Source organism: Branchiostoma lanceolatum, chromosome 4, assembly GCF_035083965.1.
Source record: "Branchiostoma lanceolatum isolate klBraLanc5 chromosome 4, klBraLanc5.hap2, whole genome shotgun sequence".
Taxonomy (NCBI): domain Eukaryota; kingdom Metazoa; phylum Chordata; class Leptocardii; order Amphioxiformes; family Branchiostomatidae; genus Branchiostoma; species Branchiostoma lanceolatum.
Window position 1 is genome coordinate 16,464,615 of NC_089725.1, and position 23,728 is coordinate 16,488,342.

General features: G+C 40.7%; 1 protein-coding gene across 5 annotated transcripts; it reads right to left on the reverse strand.

Annotated features, from left to right (window-relative positions):
* Positions 1-791: 791 nt before the first annotated feature.
* On the reverse strand, positions 792-23,616 carry LOC136432920 (mitochondrial 2-oxodicarboxylate carrier-like). Of its 5 annotated transcripts, none has more exons than XM_066424570.1 (11): positions 23,502-23,616; positions 21,974-22,051; positions 14,332-14,380; positions 14,017-14,100; positions 7,542-7,608; positions 6,045-6,107; positions 5,406-5,513; positions 4,212-4,376; positions 3,082-3,263; positions 2,493-2,545; positions 792-2,239 (listed from the first exon to the last, which is right to left on the reverse strand). In XM_066424570.1, exons 2-11 carry the CDS (start codon positions 22,038-22,040, stop codon positions 2,178-2,180), a joined length of 900 nt encoding a protein of 299 aa, XP_066280667.1. In that variant the 5' UTR covers positions 22,041-22,051; positions 23,502-23,616; the 3' UTR covers positions 792-2,177. The 5 variants fall into 5 exon arrangements, with proteins under 5 accessions (XP_066280667.1, XP_066280670.1, XP_066280669.1 ...); XM_066424573.1 differs by having other exon boundaries at positions 21,974-22,064; positions 23,502-23,584; XM_066424572.1 differs by having other exon boundaries at positions 23,469-23,552.
* Between the last annotated feature and the right edge of the window lie 112 nt (positions 23,617-23,728).

Below are 23,728 nucleotides of genomic sequence, written 5' to 3' on the forward strand. Positions count from 1 at the left end.
AACACGAGGTACCCTTGACGTTCATGGTCAAGCTAACGCGGGAAACAACCACTGATTATTTCCACGGCACAAAACGGTTGATGCAGACAGCACAGGGCAGGTAAAAGGCAAACATGGAGGTTAAACGAAAATAACGTGACGTGACAAAGCCTTCTCAAAATGGTGACAGAAACCTATCTACTCCCTTCAAATATCATATCAACATTGGCAACACCACCAGGATAGTTGCCTCGATGACTCACAACTTTAAATAGATTGCCAACATGAGCAGCACAGGTGTCAGCTAAGGACACCTGTAGCGCTGAGCAGGTAATTGAGTTACCATCGCTGAACAGGTGGCCATTTGGAGCTGATTTCACCTACATCCACAAGGCGCTGACGTGCGTATGGAAATTATTTCGATACGTTTCCTGGTATTTGTGGTCAGTACACATCAATAGTGATCCTTGCCTACGTAGACAGTTATCTGTAGAGTGGCGACATGGGTTCAATACACACTACTAGGAGCTATTAAAAGAAAAGGGAGAGGACAGAGACAAAACACTGGTGCCGGGGGATTGGTTGATGATTGTGTCAGGCAAAACGTAACAAAAGCATGGATTCCTCAATGATAATACAGTCAAAATTAAACGATTCCGTAATAAATATAAGCTGATACTATATCATTGGAGCTTGTCAGTGATATGAGACATAGATATTTATAAAAAAAACAGCCATCTTCGGTTTAACAACATCAATATCAGTCATTAGAAGAAAAAAACTGTGACATATGAACTAAACGACAGCAAAGGTTCAAGGCAGTTTCTCCACGTTTATTTGCACAATACTGTAAAATCTGTCACCTATAGCTGGGACATGTCATTCTGAGGTAGCTGATGAAGATCCACAGCTCATTGCTCATCAATGATAGGATTGAATAAAAATATATCTTAAGTTAAAATCGTACATAGAAAAAATAAATCTTCATTACAAATCCATGACAATAGCATCGTCAGTCGAATGAAGGCACTAACAAGATTGCCAGAGATGTAATAAAATGTTTGTCCACATAATATAAACTGTATTTTACATGAACAACAGGGATAACTTGGGTTTTAACGTTTTCTTGATGTTTGCATGATTTTGGTCTTAAAAGCTTTTTCCATCATCTATAGTTAAACTTAAATATTCAGATGTTATCATGGGGAATTGCATTCCCTTTCCACACAATGTTTTCCATCAGATAATGTACATTTTGTATTTGTAAAATTTCCATAACAGATCTTTACAGTTTCATCCTAAAAATCCAGCTACTCCATTTCCACCTTGACACCTGCGCACATGATTGCATGAATACTGCATTTAAAAAGACATTGTCAATCACCACCACCAAGATGGCTTAAAATCAAATTGCACAATACTGGCAGAGGCAAGGAAGGCTCTTTCTACTGTCAGACAAAATTTTGTTCTGGCTTTTAATCTAAATGTAGGAAGGTGTCCAAAAACATCCATTATGGCACTTAAGCAAACATCTTTTAATGCAAAAGTAACATTTATTGGGCACTATTAGACTAACAATGTGTGTACACCTGTTCATGGTGATTTGCAAGGCAACTCTTAACTTGACTGAAATTGTGAATTTAGCCTTCAGTAATTTTCAAATACACCCCCCAACTACCCTTGTATGGTGTATCATGACCACACCTATCACCTTGTGATGCCATACATGTGTCAAATGAAAAAAAAGATAAACACTCTTTTCAGACGTTTTGCTTTAGAATACAAGTCACCCCATACTTCTCTTTAGCAGCCAATGTGACTGTATTTCATAACTATTTTGGAATGACTGAAGAAGGCAGAGTACTGTAGTTCTAACTGCTTTGTTTAACCAATGTGCCATGTCACTGGTGGCAGTGTGCAGAAGTCTTACAATGACCTGGTGTGGGGACGTGTGTAAAAGTATTGTCAGAATTATTTTTATTGCTCATACCAGCATTTTGCTGCTCACTGGTCAACCAAGCCATGCCTAATGTTTATTGTAATCAGAACAAACTATTGGTGTTTGTTTCTAAAACAGCACTGATATGATAGATACGGACACTGCACGTAAACCATCAGAGCTGGTACAATGTAGCCATTATCTTCTGAAGATGCCTTTGCTGTGTGAAGACTTTTGGGTGTGACGACAGATGGGATGGTCACCAGTGGTGATGCAGCCAGTCAAAGACATGCTCATACACTAACAGCATAATTGCACCACCTGTAAGAGAAGTCAACATATTAGAAAAGAAGCAAACAGAACGTTAAGTCTATAAATCCATTTTGAGAAAGGCATGTCCTTGCTACTGTGTTGCTTTGCTTTAATTGTACAAATATACGCTGGACACGTCTAAGTAAATACTGCTCTGCTACAAATATATCCAAATCCACCTGGATCTTATGCCAAGTGTACTCAATGGATCATTATGTGTCGGAGAGGCAAGAAGAAAGTGTAGCAATATCAATAGTCTTACCTGGCCCTAATCTCATGATCTTTGGAAGAAGTCCCTTGTACAATGCTAGATACCTGGAAACGACAGAAAAGAAATGTCAGGAGAAGGATGGCAAATTACATCTTCTCTTGATATACTTTTCACTATATGCTATCAGTCCTAGCAAAACTATGAAATGTGGATGGTGAATACACCCGCAGCGTGCTCAAACTTTGACATCTTTCTCAAGTTTCTGCTACATGCAAATAATTAAAGCAACTGGCCAATACTAATGACAACATTGAAAGAAAACCACAACCATCACGGATGATTCTGTTTGATCAACAGCATGATTGTGTGTTGTGGTACATGTGCAAGTCAAGAACTTGCTTACAGAGGCATGACAAAAACATGACGTTGGTGTAAATACAGATGTCTCTGCCCATATACATGAATGTTCAAAATACAGAACTAGGGGAGAGTCATTGTATAATGTTTGAAATAGGTCTAGAATTAAGTAACAGCATGAATCATCTATATCACTTTTGGGTTACCAAAAATATTGATGGTATCAGATGTGCAAGCTGATTGGCATTCCCTGTTGCATGATTGTGTGACAACATGTCCTTACCCCTCCTCCTTGTAAACTGTTGCTATCGTAGCAAAGCAGGTACGGTATTTGATCTCCCCTGGAACAGGCTGCGGCCCCTGGATACGGCTCTTGGCCACATCAAATGGAATATTGATACAGGAACCCAGGGTTCCAGCAGTCAGACCTATACCAAATTTTCTTAAGAAGTCCACTTTTTTGTCCTGTAATGATGAAGCAAAAACCTTTGTTCAAACAATGAACAAATAAGCAAACAAATAAACAGAAACAAACAATAAAGAACTAGCCGGTTGGAATTTTTCATGTCTCTGATAACAAGAACTGTCTTTGCCAGAAATGGCTATTCAATGTAATCTGTCATCCAGATTTCCATACCTTACTGCATGATCAGATCAAAGAACTGAAGCCTAACAAATCTGGTCATAGATAGCAGTTAATTCCACACAAGCAGCTTTGCTAAATGGACATTGACTTGAAGTAAGAAGAGAAGAGTAGTAGAACTGAGATGGGGGAGCACTGTTATGAGGTAGTACCAACGGGCTATTCAAATTAGTATGTGCTTCCTGGGTATTCAATGAAGCACATTTGTCAATACAATGACATTTCAACTTTTTGTCACTTTGAAAATCTGTCTCATTTAAAGTAACTGCATCAAAACTTAACAGTGATAACTTTTTACTTGCTAAACTTTCACATTTTCAGCCAGTGGTTTTATCGTAAAAGTAGTTTAATTGACTTGGATGGAAGCGTCATGCGTTGACGCCATGTGGGGTTCCACATGCCAAGGCACGAGAAGTCACCCCTGACCCCATCACTGGCAGCGTTGCGTGCCAGCGGAGTGAGGTGTCAGTCGGAACTGGTGTTCTGTGTTCCGTTCTCACTGAGCATACCGGGCGTGATGCACACAGGAGAGAGATAGACTGGAGACGGGTGGTGTTACCTTCCCACCAATTCTCCTGGTTCACCTCCCCTCAAAGGCTCCCCATCCCCAGGACATGCCGTAGAAACTCATTCACTTGTATTTGATGACAACAATATGAGCATACCTTGGCAGGGCGTCTCGCTTGCCAAGCTGGCATCAAGCAATGTGGCATCAAGGGAAAATATCAAATGGATTCAAAGAGAGATGATAAGACCATTCTTGTACGTACCTTGCTCTCTGGTATTAGGTTCTTCACGTTATGGTAGAATCCAAAGTAAATCATGTTGAAGACTCCATGACGGCCCAAGGTGGATGTCAATCCTTTGTTCAGACCTCGTAGTCCGAGCCCATCTGTTCTTACGATTTCCCGCGCTGTGTGTATGGTGGAAGGTTGCTGTGAAGAAAGGTGGGAAAATAGCAGGAAGTCGGAAACTTCTTTTGAAACTTAAGTCAGAGACACGCTGGTGGAAGAGCGTCAACAGTGACAAAATATTTTTTCGAGCAAGCAGTGTGACAGACACTTGATACGGAAAATACCCTGGCAACCATTCACTGCTACATACTTCTGGTAATTATGATGTCCCAAACAGTGTAACATCAACTTACATTTGAAGAGGGTACAAAGGCTTCTGAAGGATACCACAGGCAGTGACACTACGACTTCCCCCGACCCATTCATTTTCTCTGGTCAAACGTGACCCCTGCCATCCAAACAGACTAAAAAAGACGTGACTCTCACTGACTGGGTTTCCTACGGTTTGTGTCCTCTCCAAAGCTTGTTACACTTTATTTTTGTAAACCCTTTACGCCCATGACTTTCCAGGCAAACAGCCTGCCTCTAAACATGCAGAAACTGTGAAATTTGTAAACACCTTTCCTTTGACTGAATCTTGGCACTGTAAGGCACTCTAGTTCTTAATCTACACTCAACAGAACAGCATGAGGTTGTCAGGGTGGCCTTGTTTTGCAGAATTTGGCCTCAAAAAGGGATTGATCCCCCTCCCAATCAACAAGTCAGTCATACTAGAATGGAAGCTTGGTACAAAGAAAAGCGGCTCATGTTACCTCGCTGACATTACAACCCATTTAGACCTGCACCTCCCATTCTTATTTGCAACAAATTGAGCATAGGTGGAAGCATGTGTAGGGGGTTAGGAATGTGACCAACCAACACCGAGCACAAAACTGTAAGACAAAACCCAGGTCTGTTCAATAATACGGGTAACTCAATCTTCCAGAAATGTTCGAGGCATTGGGGGGCAATTGTAAAGAACATGAGTGACCCACAGGTTTGCCTGCCCTCTTGCTCGTAAATGTTGTTTTGGTAAACAAGGGACTGTCTGTCACAGTACCGGTGAGCCGATATTTGTTATAGCACTTCCTGACTTACCGCTGTCTTTCTCAATTGTACAATTGTACTCACCTGAGATAGTGCGATTCTCTCTGCTTGTAATTTGACCTTGACAACTTCGAAGGGATTAATAATCACAGCCTCGGTTAAACCTGAGCACAAACCCGCCAGGGTGAATGCCTGAGAAAGAAAACAAACATGGGCATGCTGAACAATAGATGACATCCATCATAAGTGACTCCTGGAGACGGGAGGAACAATAAGGGTGTGTGACATCGGCAGCAGTGGGTCACAGGACGGCCTGCCCTCACCTGACAGAATCAGGTTGTTATCTCCATAGCAATGGGTGGATCTATCAGCACAAACCTAACAAAACAGGTGCACTGAGAGCTTAGGAACAATACTCAATTGTGCGGTTCTACAAATTCAAGTGCAGTTTGCAACCAATTTCATTGTAGGGATTCTTATAATGTAGGGGGGCGACTTTCTTTGAAGAACTATTTGAAGAGTTAAACAAAGAGCTGTGTCAATGTTCTCAAGTAGGCAAATTTAGACTTCCGGTCAAAAATAATATTTATAGTACTTAAGTGACGTGTACCTATGACAAGTATGTTAAGTCGGACATCCTTAAAATATTCTTAAACCATTCTTTGAAGAAATAATGCCAAGATGGCTTTCTGAATGGGAAAGTCTGGAATAGACGATACTTACCATGGCTGATGGTGTGGAGGACCCAAAAGAGAAGAGATTCTTGTATCTCTCAAAGGTGAAGAACTGTAAAAACGAGAATGATTTACATGACAGTTGCAAAGGAGCATGGAGATTACCAAATACCTCAACACAAGTGACTAGCCACAAGCCAAGGAGCATCATTTGTATAGCAGGTAGAGGAAAGTTAACAAGGACAAGAGGATCCATGCTCTGGCGTTTTAACATGCACACGCACAGCAGTGCATGAAACCATGGTTGTTTGAAGTTGCAGAAAATTTAGTTGTGGTACAAACTGCACAAGAGCATAAGGAATGGGTGATTTACAAGACAGGCTGTAGTGACACCAAGCCTTCCATTCACTGCCAAAATTTGCACAAGATGTGACCCACAACTAGGAAAGCAGCTACTGCACCAGTGCATGGGGTACACACTGACATCTCTAGTCATGACTGGCACAAGGCCACATCTACATTAGGAGACATATGCACATTGAGGATGTATGCTCATTGTGACCTATGCACATTGAGACATATATGCACATATGTGCGGGTATATTGGGGATGTATAGACATTGGGGTGGCTGTCCAGTGGGGCACTATGTGTTTGGGAGAATTGACTTCTGTGCACACATAGCTAAGACTGAGTTGAGACTAAATTGACTCACACAATTGTGTAGGTAGGGGGTATTTACGTCAACCATTGGACATGATTTACAACAGTGAAAAAAGGCGTAAGTTTGTCTAAGCATTAGTTGTTAGAAAAACATCCCAGGTCAGTCACCCCATATAACTATATCCTTTTGAAAACATTTCGTACAAAATGACAATGAAAATCATCATAGGAAGGTTAATTATGTTCTATTCTTGAGACAAATGATTCAGTCCCAAAAGCAACAGGACATGCAGAATTTTTTTGCATAACTACACAGTTCACCAAATGCCACAGGTGTCAAAAGCAAAAGGATGTATTTTTTTCAACATTGAGATTCTGGGGATGTGAAGAAACCATTGGGGTTTCTTACAATAATGTAAAACCAACATATAACATCCTGAAACATATACTTTTCTATACCTAGTTGTTATGGCAGAGGGTGGGGAACCAGTGCAAGTAGCTGTCAAGAGGTGACCAGTGACTCAAAAGTCAAACAATTTGAGAGCATTTGATTTTGTGCTTAGTTTCCGGTGTTTGAACAGGTAGATGCCAAGAATAGCAGGTGTTTTGTGCGTCCATTCACGTCTCCATGGGAAGGAATGTTTGTCTCCTGTTGGAGGTTGTCAGTCAGAGAAGGGTTCTTCAGCCTCCTTGTACTGATGAGGAGATAACACATCAGGGAGACTGAGTACCCCTCAAGCACCTGCAGTGTTTGGTGTGGTCCAGCAGAAGAGGACCTGAGAGCAAGTGGTGTCCATAAATCAGGGGGATTTGAGCATTAATGGGGCATTAAGGGGAAGTATGGGGGTGGCACTAGCCTTTGTCAGAGAAGCAGGTAAGGCTTACCTTGACGGCTCGCTTGGGCGTCTCTGCCAGGATTGGTGGAAGGATTCCCTTGTAGAAAGATAGGGGCCTGCAGGCAGACACAAGAGCACAGCTTACGTTAATCGTGCACGGAGTTAGCTTCAGACCACATGGATCATCCCCCACACCTTTGGGGTGAAACACCCCTAACCATTAACCCTGATCAGTCTGTCAATAGGGACAGCCACAACTCTGAAAGGATGTGTTGTTTGGGGTGCAAATATGTTGTACTCCGCAGCAAAGTGTGAAGGAGCGATTATCTACGATTGGCTAAATCATCACAATGCAGGTGCTGCCCAGATTTGTCTTGGGGTTTTAGGAGGGTAGGAAGAATGGCAGGCTGAGCCCGGACCCCCCCTGGATCAGCAAATGACAGGTGTCACAACCTGTTTGGGCATCCTGTGTGGAGATAAAACAGAAAAGGTGACAAAGCTTCTGGGAGCATCAAATTCAACAGTCATGTCACACCCACATAACCAAGTTAATCATCTGTTCCTTGTCTTGCAATTACAGCCAATAGGTGCTGACAAGTCAACAGGTAGGGTTTCTTGTGAAATACAAGGAATCTGATGGCACCTGTAGATCACATTGTCACAGCAGTTCACATTACAATGACTACTACTGTTATTTTTACAAGAACTGCCTTAGAAATGGTGTTCATCCATTACATGTGAAGACAACAGACACAATCATAATCACATATCAGGGTTAATTATGATATACCTGTGGTTAGTTGGACAGTGTTCCCTGATACTTTTCCCCCAACAATGTACAGGTGAATTATGAGTTTATGACATTTGACTGCAAGTAATGTTGGCAGTGCTTAAAGACTGGGATGCCTACTGCTTTATGTCTGCATTACTGATATAGCCAAACATGCTGCTCCTGACTGTAAATTTTTCATCTAATAAAAATTCCAAGACTTTCTTGAAACACTTGGAAGCATTTATTGACGTATTATCACCATTTAATCTATTATAATCTTCACATTCCTTTGCAGGTTGTATCCTGTAAGTTGTTTGCCCAAGATGATCAGATATCCTAGACACCAATTTCTATTATCAAGACAGGATGATACAATTTCCTCCAGAATCCCAAAGATCATCATGAGACAAGCACTTTTTGAAACAGGTGTAACCAAAAACATGACATCATCAAAGGAAATGGACTCTTAGGGCAGGTTGCCATAACATTATTGGTCAGTGTTGGCACAATGGCAGATTAGTGTCTATCAGTGGTAACTGATAAAACATTGTTCCGGAGATGGAAATGGGTAATTGACACCCGCAGTCTCCAGGAGATATGTGCAGGGAAAACAGTGCTTTGTGTGGGGACATCCCAAAGTTTGCACAGAGTCCATCCACTGTGCAGGTGCTGGCCACTCCAGACCCTTGTGATGGAGATGCTTTGATTACAATTACAAGTCTTCTCCACTTTGTTGAAACAAAGGGCTAAACAGTGATGTCATTGTCACCATTTTTATTTTCATGTACACCAAATGTCTCAATATTGAGACAATCAAAGATTTTTTTTTGCAATTGTACATGTAGGTCTTTTCCTAGACAGATTTCTAAAGGGTTGATATGAAAGTTTTTAGATACTAATAACTGCAAAGAAAGCTGACATTGCATAGACTGTGTAAAAACAACTATTTTGGTAAAAGGACAGATGTTCTTTTGAGGAGACAAAATAAATGCACCTGAGATGTTAATGTATTTGGAAGACAGGGTAACACACACTGTTGAATAAATACTGAGCCATGATGTCACTTAGACACACATGGTAGTGAGTTGCGTGAGATCTCGGCTGGCAGCAGTTTCTCAAAGCACAGACAGGCGACTCCTGGGTGAGGTATATTTAGCAATAGTAACAAGTAGTGGGCAGTATCAGAAACAATGGCAGATGAATGCCGGCAGGGAAGTTACGACCCTGCATAGTGACCCACAAGGACCAGGACCTATTCGTGTGAGGGCGCGAGCAGGGGGTGGAGCTATGGTTATGTATTGTCACTCAACGGACAAAGCTACAAGTAGGTGGGGGTCATAGCGCATTGTCCACCAGTCAGAAAGGAAACGTAAAGGAAGCTGTTTTCTCGGGGGGTTGGGGCATTGTCTGCGGTGTAAAAGCAGGCGGCGCAGGTATTCTCCCAACAGGTAAACAAGGCTTGGGTCCTGAAATCCATTACGGTAAGCCTTGTTTCTCAGGTGTTGGGTTACCTGTGGCTCCAATAGGTACCTGCCACCCGACATCCATCACTCGTCAACAGGTGAACAGCGACTCATTGATAGCGGGAGTAATGAACGGCTAATCAATAACAACCCAATAAGGCTCCAGCCTGATAAAGGCTTGTCGTCTTTCAAATGCATTGATGAATCAGCAGAACTTTTGTTATATCACAAGAGATAAGTACTACGATGTCCGTTAGGGATCGCTGTGACTTATTCAGTACACACAGAGGGGTTAGCTCTGTCTAACTTTGCAGATCCCTTTTGTCCTGCTTCACATTATCCGTTTCGCACTGCATATTGTTGACATCGTGGCATCAATGCAGGCGTTTATCCCAGGTGGTCATGGACATGCCTATAGATAAGGAAAACATTTTTGTGGAGCAAGTAGAGGATTGATTTCATTAGTTATCATAAGAACGGCATAGGAGGGTAACGATGGCGGGGTAACTGAGTCTGTCTAATAGTATATGCATAGGAACGTCTGCTGCAAGAAACCTGCAGCGATAGAAGTATGGTGGTGGTATGGACAGCATTAGCTCACTTGTGTTTTTGGGATGATTACTTGTTCATACTCCTGAAAGAAATACTACTTGAAATTTGTTCCAGAAACAAATGAACAAGTTGCTAGAAATGGTCTCCAGTGTATAAGAAAAGCATTTAGAAACTTTACCCATCAAAGTGATTAACATTTTCAGTAGAAAAATATTTTGGCAGGGAGCAAAAACTGCTGATAACAAGAAATATCATGTCTGAGTTTTGAATATACTTTTTATGCTACAATAATGAAACAATTAATAACAGACACTCAAAACTTCAGAGGCCATATATGCATGGACTTTGATAATCTTAAATGTTTTGCCTCCACTTTTCAAACCTCAGATATATTTGAAACTTAAAACAAAGACAACAGCATACTTCTGTTTGTCAGCAAAAAAGTCAAGCAGTATTGATTCTGGTTTCTGCTCATCCAGTGCAGGGCACTTGAACTCAGGATGGGAATAATCCCAGAAAATCTGCAGACATTTACGGAGTCTTCTCTGTTCTGCCACAGAAAGTGCCGGGTCAGCTCCACTTCGGGGAGGGTCACAGACATTTTAGCGGCAGGCAATTCTAGAGATTGGCAAGTTTTCTTTCTAATTTTGGAGGAGTTCTGACCTCCCTTATGAAGGTAAAATGAAGAAAACTGAAGAAGCTGTAGCAGATCATTTCAAATATCAACTTTAAATCAATGACAGAGCTACATAGTCACTAGTCGTAACTTGTTACCAGATTGGTCTCAAGAAATGTGAATGTTTTGGGGGACTTTACAAAATAAGATAGCCACTTACAAGTCATTTTGTACAAAAAAACAAATTTACTGTAGTAAAATCTTCTTCTGAACTTAATGCCATTATTTTATGATCATTATTTTCGTGCCATATCAAAACTTGCCTAAACCCTAAAAAGTTTGTCAATACCAAACATTTCACAACAGCTCAGTGAATATGTGACCCAAAATGCCAGAGTTGACAATGTTTACACCCGTGTCTAACTTGGTGTGGCCCATTACCACACAAGATCAAAGCCTTCTACATGCAGGAATCTTTCACTGTGTTGTCTGTTCTACACATGTAGCCAGTAACAGAATCTAGCTTGTTAACTGTTGACAGGCCTCTTCTTACTGCATCTCTCCCTTGGGCGCAGCTGCATTTGCCACATGTTCTGATCAGATACTACTGGATCTGCCAAAGCTGTAGACTTAGCCAATATCCACTACTCATAAAACCTGCAGATAAACATTGTAATGCTTATTCATGCGAACCAGAAACCACTGTGGTCTTCTACTCCTCGTACCTCCATCTGTGAGAGAGAACAGGGGGCACCCGTGTCACCTAAACCTTCCTGTTCCTAAATGGAGGATGTTTGAATGTAGAAACAGATATGCCAACAGGTTACGGCGAAGGTCAGGTCTGAGCGCGGGGAGGTTACCAGGCAGACTGCGGAGGTCGCCTTCATAAACAACTGCTCCCGACGCCACATTTGCTGGCAATGTGAGAGAAAATGAGTCGAAAATTTATTGGTGAGGATGCCCACACAGCCAGCCAGCCTGCAAACCTGGAAGACATCAGCTGTAAGTTTAAGTCTGTTCTGTGAGGAAAAGAGTCCTGCTCCACCCCACAGACACCTGAGAAGTTCACACACTCCCTGACCCGCTGCCACCCCAGCGCCGACTTCAAAACATCCCTGAGCTGGCAGGGACCATGCTTCCACCCGCTCTCTGCTGTAGAGTGCCTTTTAATTACCTATGCCTGCTGAGGCCATGTTTTCCCTACCTGTGGTACAACCAATGCAAGCAAACTGCGCTTTCCTCTGGGGAGAGACAGCGGCTTGTTCTGGGCTTCAGGGTGTTGAAAGGTGCTCTTAAATGGGCATTTTGTCACGTTTCAGTTTCTAAATTGAGCAAGGACAACTTCTTGGGATGCCGCCTGCCTGTGGTGGGGAGATGGCAACTTGAAGAGACATAATGTTAGTGACCTGTTACTATATATTGGCCACCTACAAACTTTCCATTGTACTAGTTGTAGGGTGTATGAGAATGAGTCTTAACAAAAGTGTGATCATAATCTACACCAAATCAGCTGCATCTACCTCATATTTCAGGATTATTCAATGGGATTGTAAGAAAATCTATTCTCAACAAAACAACTAAGGTAGATAAACCTGGACAACAATTATAGAATAGGTAATACTTTTTACATTCAACATTTCTTGTCAGAACTGACATTGAAGCTCTGTTTGGAGTTTGTAGGGAAAATCAAATTTTCTCTTTCATTCAACGACATCTACAGGTGTCAGACCCACTTTGGGATTCACCTGGTTTGTACATCAGTCCTTCCACAGCCCCATAGTTTGTTACTTTAAGGCACTTTTGCCCTGGAACCTGATGAGAACTAAATACATTTTGTATCATTAGATGAAGTAAATTGCACATTTTGCAGGGAAAGAACTACCTGGCATCTGTTCATAGATCATGCCATGAGAGGTTGACAATAGGGGGAAAGAGAAACTTCAGATACAATGGATTGTTCTCTGTCAAACCTGTGAAAAGATAAAATACAATTTTGAACTTCCTATGTACCATGCAGCAGATAACTCCCATCGCATGGTGTCAAAGACAGGTCACAGAGAATGTGTCTGATGGTGAGCCAACCACTTCCTGGCTCCAGGCTACCACCAGGCCTTATTTAATGCCCCTCTGCTCATGGCATAGCACAAACACATGTCTCATTTGGTGCCATCTGCCCTGCAAGCCCCAGGAATGACTCAATAATGAAGTTGTCCTGAAGCACTTCTCTTTGTTCTTCTTTCAAAGAGAAGGAGAAATTTTCCGCCGTGCTGTGCTGCATAATCCGATTTTAGATACAATTCATACTCACAGGAAACCACACGGTAATCAAAAACACTTGATAACTGAGAATGAGAAGCTAAGAATAGAACAATGTAGACCCTTAAATTAATGAATTATAAATTAGCAGAACAGGCAATCAATTGCCTTATGACAAAAAGTTCAGAAATGTTCAGATCTTGCTTTGATAAGTACTAAAATATGAGGTTGAAAGAGTATCCAGACTGCCCAGACATTACATCATGGACATATGCAGTTAACACTCAGATCTGTGAAAGTCTGGAATCTGATTGGGAGGAACTGCAAGTGGCAGGAACAGCACCACCTGGCAGATGATAATGGTATTGCAGAAATGTTCCCAACAGGTTACACTACATGAACAAGCAGCAGGTCGGGTGTATCATGATTCAATAAATTGCATATCAGAGTTTACCAAGTTGAACACTTGTGTTCTATACAATATGAAACTATTGTTATTTTTAAGGACTACTAATCTATCAACAATCAACATGTTATTGACACACCAAAAAATTTCCAAACACACCCCACAAACAAACACTGTGACAATGCATACAATTAACAAATATTTAAGAATGACATAAAAAAACATCCTACGACTTTCCGTCAGAGCCTGATAAAAGTTGAACATAACCTTGGACAACTTTTACCACTTCACAAAATCAGTAAATGATAAAAACCTATTAATAGTATAAACAGGTTAATAGGACACAAAGGCTTAGTTCTCATGTTCACCAAAGTGTGACTCAGTTTATATCACCCCCATTCTCCGTCATCCTCCCTGCTCTGTAGCAGCTGGAAGTACTCATCGCTGCGAATCACCTACCCTTCATTCCTCCACATCGTTTTGAAGCAGTCCGCCAGCGACTTGTACCGCTGCGGGTCGTCGGGCCCGCGCTGAATCTGGAACCTGGCGAGCGATAATAGAGTTGTCAGGCTCATGTCTGCAGGGAGTGCCGACTCTTATTTCAAGGTTGTAACCGAGCCAAAACAGTCTGGCTACGATTAACACAAGCTTAACCGTCTTTGTCAAGATCATGGCGAAATGTACTAGTATCATAAAAACAGAAAAGTACAAAACAAATGACTTGATACAGTAATATTTGGAGACAAACAGTAGATATTGCAGAGTCTACAATACCTTGTCTTGACTAAGTCCAAGGGATGCATGATGCTGACCTCCACCAAACCTACAAACACATGCACAGACACAATCAATAAAAAGTTTGCACATATTTCTTTACAGTATGACGATCTACTGCAATCAGAGATTGGAATAGATAATACATCAATTAATACAAATTACAATAGGGTATTGCTTAATATTACAGACTTGAACTTTCCTGTAGTTCAAACCTGAACTTTCCCATCCTTTTGGTCTGTTTCTTCTCATATGCCCCCTGGTGATTCCAAGTTATGCCATTAAGTTAGAGTCTCAAACACAATCAGCAGCCCATCAAAAGAAAAGACATGTTCAAGAGTCTGAAATCGTAGGTGGTCGTTAAACTTTCAAGTCAGATATTTAAGGTGAAATCTTTGCTCTCAGTTGATCTGTCTGCATTATCTCTGCTTAAATGCTACTTCATTTGAAATCCTTGGTGGCCAACTAATTAGCCCGTCACAAAGACAAAACCTGCAATGAAGTGTCGTAAACTATGTAACCAAAAAAAGAGCACTGTTTTAATCTATGAAGTTCTTCTCTAAAGAGTTTTCAGGTCTGGTGACTGCAGATATTAGGAGATGGTCGGTTATGGTCCCAGTGTGTGTTACAGGAAGCTTAGAAGTTACACTTTTCTGCAACATCTCAAAGCTTGTTGTAAAACCTTAAGGTGTCAGCTTTGGATGTCGCTATTGAGGGTTTATGTGGGTAGTTCCTGACAGTTAGATTTGTTGGGCACCTGGCCACCAACCTTGTCCATGGCTGTTAGTTGTATACCATGGTGAACTTGCACCTTTGAAACTGAAATGAGACGACTTGTAGCCCTACCACTTTCTTTTAATTTCACCTGTCTACTCATTTACTTATACCTTCAATTGTATATCAAACATCTTTGGCCTATGGTAAGACATACCTCAGCCCCTCTCGAGCATCCAAATGTTCAAATCTGTCAGAGACTCTAGAGACCTCTAAGGGCTAACATTGAGGAAAATGTTCTAAATCATGTTTACAAGTTACTTCCACACACACACACACACACACAAACACACACACACACATTGGTACCATGGTAAGGAAGGTTTGATACTGTCAATCTTCATGTTATATGTTGACACCTTCCAACCAAAATGTGATGGATACCCATCTTTCCTGGTATCACCTACTATCACCAGGGTAAGTACATTTGGCCCATGCAGACATAGGCATGCCCAATTTCACAGTCAGTACACAATGTGAGCAGTGGGCCTCAACATGGCCTGAGGAAACCTATTGGATGATTTGGGGGTTGAAATCCAAGTCAGAGCAGCTTCCTGGTAGACATGGAGTCTTGAATTACAATGTAAGGGCTATTCCATATATCCATGTACATGTATTAGCACTACTGCAATAGTACCATCAAAGCAACAATTTTTTCCTCCTTCTCTGCATGAATTTTCATAATATCTATTTCTTGTACATTCTGGCTTCAAGCAGAAAGCCAGTTCGTCATGTCTCTTCAGTAATCATACCTCTCCTTCCCTATCACACTGATATGTCATAAACCCACTGCGTCATATATTTCCCATACTTTGAGCATCCAGCCCACCCCTAAAGGCATTTTGATAGAGTAACCTTCAGCATTAAACACATACTAATACTTTTTGCTACCACGGGGCAAGCTATACCTGGGCAAACTGGCTTGATTAAAATCATTCATGGTTCAGCACTTCCAGTTGTACCATACAAAGTTGAACCTGATGCAACCCCAGCGCTTCCCCGGGGGAGACAGAAATTAAAACAGCTTGTTTCCATTTAGAACTTGGCATGGGTTAGATTTTAACCAAGGATGTGTAAGAAACTTGAGATAGAAAAAAGCTAGAAACGAATTTACCTCCCGTGGCTTGGGGTGACTGGCAAAGTTTCACAAATGAAAGTGTGAGGGCAAGGTCTGCCTCAGCGGCAGGATAAATCTCACACAGAGAAATATCTCCTTAGTCAGAAAGTAAAAGTGGCCAGCTTTTGCTTGGCAAGCCTGTCACTTTAATGAGAGACAGTCTACAGAAGTATGAGTGAACACAATTACAAAGGATGGTTGAAAACGATCCTCTCTGTTTAAACCAAGAAAAAACTTTTATAGAATGCATGATACCATTATAGTTTCTGGGGGTATTTAGTTAGCTATATCGTAGCTAGAACTGAGCAGAAACTAATACCTTACTCTTTCAATTACTCACTACCTTGGTAGTGAGTATTGAAAGAGTCTATATCTATGCAATTTGTGTTTTTCTAATCCCATGATGTCCCCATGATACTTCATTGCTGTTATAGGTTGAAAGAGTAAAACTTTATCTGGTCTTAAGAGTTTCACAAGCATCTGTCTGCTGTTCCATAGAAAAAATTTTTGAGACAATACATCTTATAGGACCTGGCCCTTAATGTGATTCACATCGTCACAATGAATTCAAGAAGAGTGTGGTCCATGACCACTGGTAGACAATTAGGGCAAGTTCAGTACAGAACTGGCAGATACCATTACAGATGCTACAGGTGAGGGTCTGGTTTGTGACGAATGATGCTATGTCATAGTTATTCCTCTTAAGTTGTAATTACCAGGAGGTGCAGAGGAGGTGAAATCTGAAGCAAAGCTAGCTATCTCTGATGTTACCCGTATGTCTATTATTACCAGCCTGTGAATTACTCTACCAAGTCTATACAACACAATCTTTTAAACTATCTCACAGAATCACGTGTGACATGTACAATGTACATCAAAAGGGTATGATGTATGCAATACTCTGTCATCCATGCAAAAATCCCTGTCATCAGAGCTCACTATAGTTTACTTTGTCCTCTTTGAATAATAGAATTTTTTGATAAAGTGCCAAGGTATGGGTCTGCATCAGATATTCCTCAGCAGATACAAAAGTGAGGAATGTGTTCTTTGACAAATATGTACTGGCAAGGTTACATAAACAGACAAGCTGTGTAGATGTTGTATCTTTAACAAGTATAGGTATGAATAGATAGTGGCATCTATTGAAACCAGGGTTGGGGGTCAAAAGGCATGTATACAACATAGACATTTTTCATGTTTTCTTTGTACTGAGGCGGCAGTGTGTTTGTAGTTTCAATGGAATATTTGAAATTTTCAGAATCTATCTTCACAATAATTCTTTAAGTTAGTTATTCCTTACTACATCACTTGACACCATATACTCTGTAAAGGACAATGAATTGTACCTAATGAGATGTTAGTTGATTTCCGACACTCATAAATAACCACCTGTTGGACGACCTCATTCATCCTGGCAAGTCTGTCTGTTTTGGATTCAATAAGAATAGCCAGAAGAAAATTTTAGGTTCTCCAAATTCAAACTTTTTTTATTAAATAGTCTATTGATCGCCTGAATCCTAGTTAGTTTACTGAGGCTCCCATACTCTCCCCTCACGAACTGCTGGTGATGGGAGAGTATGGGAGCCACTGTAAACTTACTAGGATGACACTTGGGCTAGTCTGCTAAACCTTCAGTAAAATATCAGATATCAAACAAAACGTTTCTGTTATACGTTGATGAAGGTTAGACATCCAGGTAATAAGATACGCCAAAAATAGTTACTCAAGCAACTGGATAAAAATTTTAAAATTTCATCCAGTTGCTTGAGTAACTATTTTTGGCATATCTTACTACCTGGATGTCTTACCTTCATCAACGTATATCAGAAATGTTTTGTTTCAAGCGATATAGAGTCATGGTTTTTTGAAAAGAAATGGCATCGTTCAATTTAATTCCGTTTATATCATATGCACTTTCTGTTCTATTTACATTACCCCTCCTCAGTGATATCCATCCTGCGGAATTCCCCGGCCCACCCTCCCCTTACAGCGGAACACCCGTCAGGACATGGTTGAAAGTCAGTAGTTGAAGACAGCAGCCATGGTTCATCAGCAGACTGCCACCCCACAGGGTAGCGGCACAATCCACACCAGGCCACGCTCAGCTGCCCGGGAGGAGATGCTTGTGGAAAACTGCCCAAGCGTATGGCCATGCGTCCTTGGAGGTTTCCAACTCGGGCCTTATGTTACATTGATAGCCCCCGGATCTTTGGGTGGAAACCTCTTCAAGTGTCATAACAACTGTGTATAAACTTTGGATAAGTCTGGTCGTGATCAATGACAACTGTGGGGAGGGGTTCCCACCTAACATACCTGGGTGTTGTATATCAGCAATGATATTTGCATAAAAGTTATCAAATTTTACAGCAGCTTTGCTTCTGTCCAAACCTCAGAAGACACATCAATTCCTTTCTTTTTGCCTTAAATGCTACGGCACTTTTTTTCTTTCCTCCTCTCCTGCCACAAATATCCCTCCTGTAGGTCCAGTTTTATGTGAAACCTCTTGATGAGTTCAACTTTGGTAGACAAGGTCACATATTACAGAACATGTCAGAATCTATTGGATAAATGTTGAACTGAATTACATACAATGTCATGCATTCCTGTTGATCAGTAGTAAACTGAGGGTGTGGTATTACCAGTTGAAAGGTGAAGTATTTAAGCTTTCCATGAAAATTGGGTGGCTGACATAAAAGTCAGTCATAAATGTAAATGCATGATCCAATTTGAGTCTATCTAAAGAATATGACACACCATGGGTAGAAGTTGAAAGATAAGTGAAGCAGCAAGTGAGTTGAGAAATACTTAACAAGGTTACTGTTGCCTGCCCATGCAGGGTTACTGGTTTTAATACACTGGTCTGTCTGAAAGATATTTAAAAAATCAGAGGTACTTTGGCAATATCTTGAGTCATATTGATATTACTAAGGTCCTCTTTTTGTAGCAGCGAATGGTTAATGAATGATGGGCAGATCACTCAGTGGTCACCATAACTGTTGAATAAGTTGTGTAAGTGGAAACGCTCCAGTGAGCCCTGAGAGCTCGTTCATTGACCAAATATCAAAATGCTAGCAAATCATATGGAGATCTAAGGGGGACCTCTGAGCAACCTTGGCAACCTTCTCTCATGGAAAGGAGTATGCAGAAAGAAAAGTTGCTGAAGCTGGTTGGTTGGTCTTTCCTGCAGGGTGGTAAGGGTTTGCTTCTATACCGCCCAAGATGTCTGGAAGATTTCCTCTCGTCCTCTCCACCTGTGATGACCATCACCTGCACAGGTCCTGATCACACCTGACAGGTGGTACAACATACAGGTGAACCCCAGGTGTGATCAAACAGGTCTAATCAAGTTCAGTCTGGAGGTGGACAGAATGGGGGAGGCCAGCCACGTGCACAGTGTAAGCATTCTGTGGGGGAGGGGCAACTTCAAAGCTTCTCGGGACACTGACTCAAATCCAGAACAGTACTACAAAAGTACAAAAATAAAGCAGTCTCTTCACTGGAATTCCTATATAAAGACAGAACTGTCAATAAAACAACTTTAATCTTCTTAAACTTGCTGGGCTCTATTCCAAATCATACACATTATTTAACAGCAACAAGTTTTCCTTTACATACATGCTGTGAAGAAAGGATGGTTGGCACATAGTTAAGTGAAAGATACAACCCAACGACCTTGGCATGGCAAGGAAAATTACGAGGAACTCCCAAGAAAGTGTTCTCATTATATTCTCCTCTGCAGGATGCCATCCTCTAAAGCTCTCCTCTCCACAGAGTCAGTCCAGATAACTTGGACTTCTTACTGACCTTTCTGTTGACAAGTACTCTATCTTCATTCATGCTTCATTACTGTTGAACAAACCTTTCATAGGTCCTGACTTAGAAATACTGTCACAAGCTGGTAATATTTAAGCAATAACTTTTACAATGTGGAAGTTCTTTATACAGTTAACAGACTACAGGCCAAAGTATGACCAAGGAGGTGTGTATTTAACCTCCTTGGTATGACCAACCTTTGGATTATGAGAAGATGCCCCATACATGTTTTTTCTACTGCCGTTTCTATTATGATTTTCAGCTTATTCAATAGGCTAAAGGTCAAAGATCCTTACAGAATTCTAAAGGTAACAAGACATTACATGTATGAAGTTACTTTTATATTACATTTTTTCTTTCAAAGATGAATGAAAACTGCGAGGAAGTGGTTATACCACAGCCTCATGGTGTTGACAAGAAAACAACTGAAATCTTTAACATTTCCATTAGTAATAAGAGACATGGCATATCATGACTAGAACCTGCCTGAATTCTGTTTCTATATCCTTTTACTTGCAACAGATCTCTGGCTGTTCTACGTAAATCTGCATGTGCCATCTAGTGAGTGTGAGCAGAACTGCAGGACTGATATCCAACAGCACATGGATCAAGAGCGCCCCCTGCTGGATAGTACAAAAACTACATCTACACTCTCCTACAATAGGCATTTTCTTGGTTCAACATTCTTTCATCTGAACCCCATGTACCAGTAGTTTCCAACATCTGTTAAATTTCTCATCATTGCATTGCCACTTTCTTTATAAATCTGTTAACTTATCATGCCATGTGTACACTTCTTATTGGTTTTAGAAGAAATTTAAAATTGAAGGGAGTATTACTAGAATTGTGTAAACTTCTAAACCTTCTTTCCCATGATTTTCTCTTTTTGTTACAACTGTTATGGTACCACACAATGGCATTGATACTTTTTTTTATTTCTAAATGTCAACTTAAAGGCATCCAGAGCAATTTATGAGGCTTGAAACTTGAACTAAAAAACTCAAATTTCTACTCATTCCTACACATAGTAAGTTTCAATAACACTATACCATTACATATCGAAATTAAATGAGCGAAGATACGATGTCGTTGTGTGGTGAGAACTGATAGAAAATCCCAGCCCTAATAGACTGATCATGACTGTCCATCACAATTAGCGGTTTGACCAATGAGAGAGTGACTGCATGTCCGTCAAATATTTGCATTTTCATGTTTTAATTTTGCATTGCTACGTTTTGGCGGAGGTGGACGAGGCTATGGTATCTACAGTATTTACAGTAGGCGCGTGAAAGTAAAAGATCCCCATGTAGATTATTTTTGTGCCTTTTTTGGGCACTTTTGATAAGAAATCCGAACGCAAATGTGGTAAACAATGGCATTAATTGTCAATTTCATAAAGATTACAGCAACTAGAATATTTCTAGTTTTCAAGTCTTATAAAATGCTCTGGCCAGTGGGTGCCTTTAAGAGTTCATAAAAGTAATAGAGCTAGCTGCACAAGGGGCATATTGGTTTGAGGAATTGTACATATGGGTATACCCCTACTCCTAACTGGTCTCCCCCAAACTAACTATGCTGGATGAAAAATAGTATAATTTAGCCAAATGAAGAAGATAATTTAGCAGGGGAGTTTCATCACAACAGAGTTCCATTGAGATGTTCCCCTTACTGTGGGCTTGCAGTCCTTGCCAATTATTCACCCTATAATACTATTTTCGCCCATTTCTACCATCCATAGCCCCTTAGGACATGTAGGAGGGTCTGGTGGAGGCTAACTTCTAACATCACAAACAGCTGATATCACTTTCAACAGCATGTCATGTAAATAAATGATTTAGTTTCAGATTCAAACCAAAACAACCCCCAGGTATACAATATGCAACTCTAAGACATGGAAACCCATCTGTATGTACTGTACAGTAAGAATGTGCCACCCACCTGCAGATCCCCCTGCTATGAACTGCTGTACAGGCTGCTTCCATGCTGGCTGTGGTTTGGACATCATTTCTGGAACAGCTACAGGGAAACTCTAGATCAACACAGATCAGAACTGTTACTGGTAATATCTGTTGATACAACAAACATTCTGAGCAACTATTGAGGACAGAAAGAGAGAGGAGGGAGGTCAAAAATTTGGCAAATATTGATTATAATGGTGATCACATAAAAAATATTCCTTACACCACCGCCTGCAATTCACGCAAGTGAAAAATGACAGTTAAGACATTGTATACATAGATTCAATATCTGGTGCAATGAAGTGTTCAAGACAAATTGTCTTGATTTCAATATAACTTAAACCCTAGACTAGAGTGATCTGTGATTATCTGACATTAGATTAGATTGATATGTAATGAAAAATTTAACTATACTCCATGGCTACAGCGCTTGGATCAGATAGCTGAAGAAGATCGAGAAATTTGGTCGGAAATTCTGGTGAGTCAAAATTTATTTGCGTTGAGTCGTCGTTGTCGAGTATGGTTTAATTTTTCATTATGCAATTCACCAACTCAGATGAATTTTCATGTTAAATTGATATGGTCTGACATATAAAATGTCTTGTCAATAAAACTTTTCTGACTAATCAGAAGCCAAGGAATGCTACCAATCATTGCACACCTTAACAACCTTTGATAATCTTGTGAACACCACCTCATGACCCTGTCAACCCTGACTCTTTATGAGGGTCTGCATGGGGGGGTCAAGACAACGCTTTACGTTGAATTCAGAAGAATCCCCTAAGTGATACGCTAACATCAAGGGGACAATCACATAAAATGTGATCGTCTCGCTTTTAATTACGTGACAAAGATGGCTTTCCCTACAAATTACCCGAAATAGAAATAGGCGCTGCCTTTATATAACTTAATATTATGACCGTAACCCTGTAAATGGTGCGAAAAAAGACCTGAGCAAGAAGAGTAAACTATATTTAATGGATGTGAACTGATTCAAACGAATTCCTGTGCTTCTGAACTGCCCAGCGTTTTCCGTCAAATTAGACAATCTTTTTTTTCATTGTTGACAGGATGTTTCTGCCACGCCGATGACGTAATTAACCTTATTATCATTCGCCGACCTGTGTGACCGGTTGTCAACTTCTCAGAAATATGGGTCATTTTTCAAGAGATTGGACAAAAAGCACTTTGAACTGTTCTAACCGTTTACTTTCTCATTCCACTAGCATTCCAACTGTTAGGAGTCAACTACCGAAACCTGGTCAATATATATGTGGTGGGTAAAGTTCATGATCACACGGCAAAGTTGAACCTTGATACTGGGCCTGGCTGTGAAGCTTGGGTCAAGATTTGGACCAAACCAGCATGGCCGAACCACAACACACCATATTAGTGCGTACAATATTTAAGATGATAACGATATCAAAGCTATCAACAACAGGAGCACAACCAGAGATATAAAGAGAGTAACATACAAAAGTTTTAGAGAATTTGTCGAGACAACTCACTTGGTCCGATCGCGCCGGTATGACGTAGTCTGACGTTTTAGCAATTAGGTGATGCGATAGACTTGCAGTGGGGATGTTAGAAATTTCTCTGTAGACAACGGTTACGATTGACCTTATAAAACTATGAAATTTTCTTAAATTTGGGCTATAGGTCTATTTTATGCCAAGTATTTATTTTGATGTGGGATGTTGTTTGAATGAATCCAAGTTAAAAAGTGAGTGACACC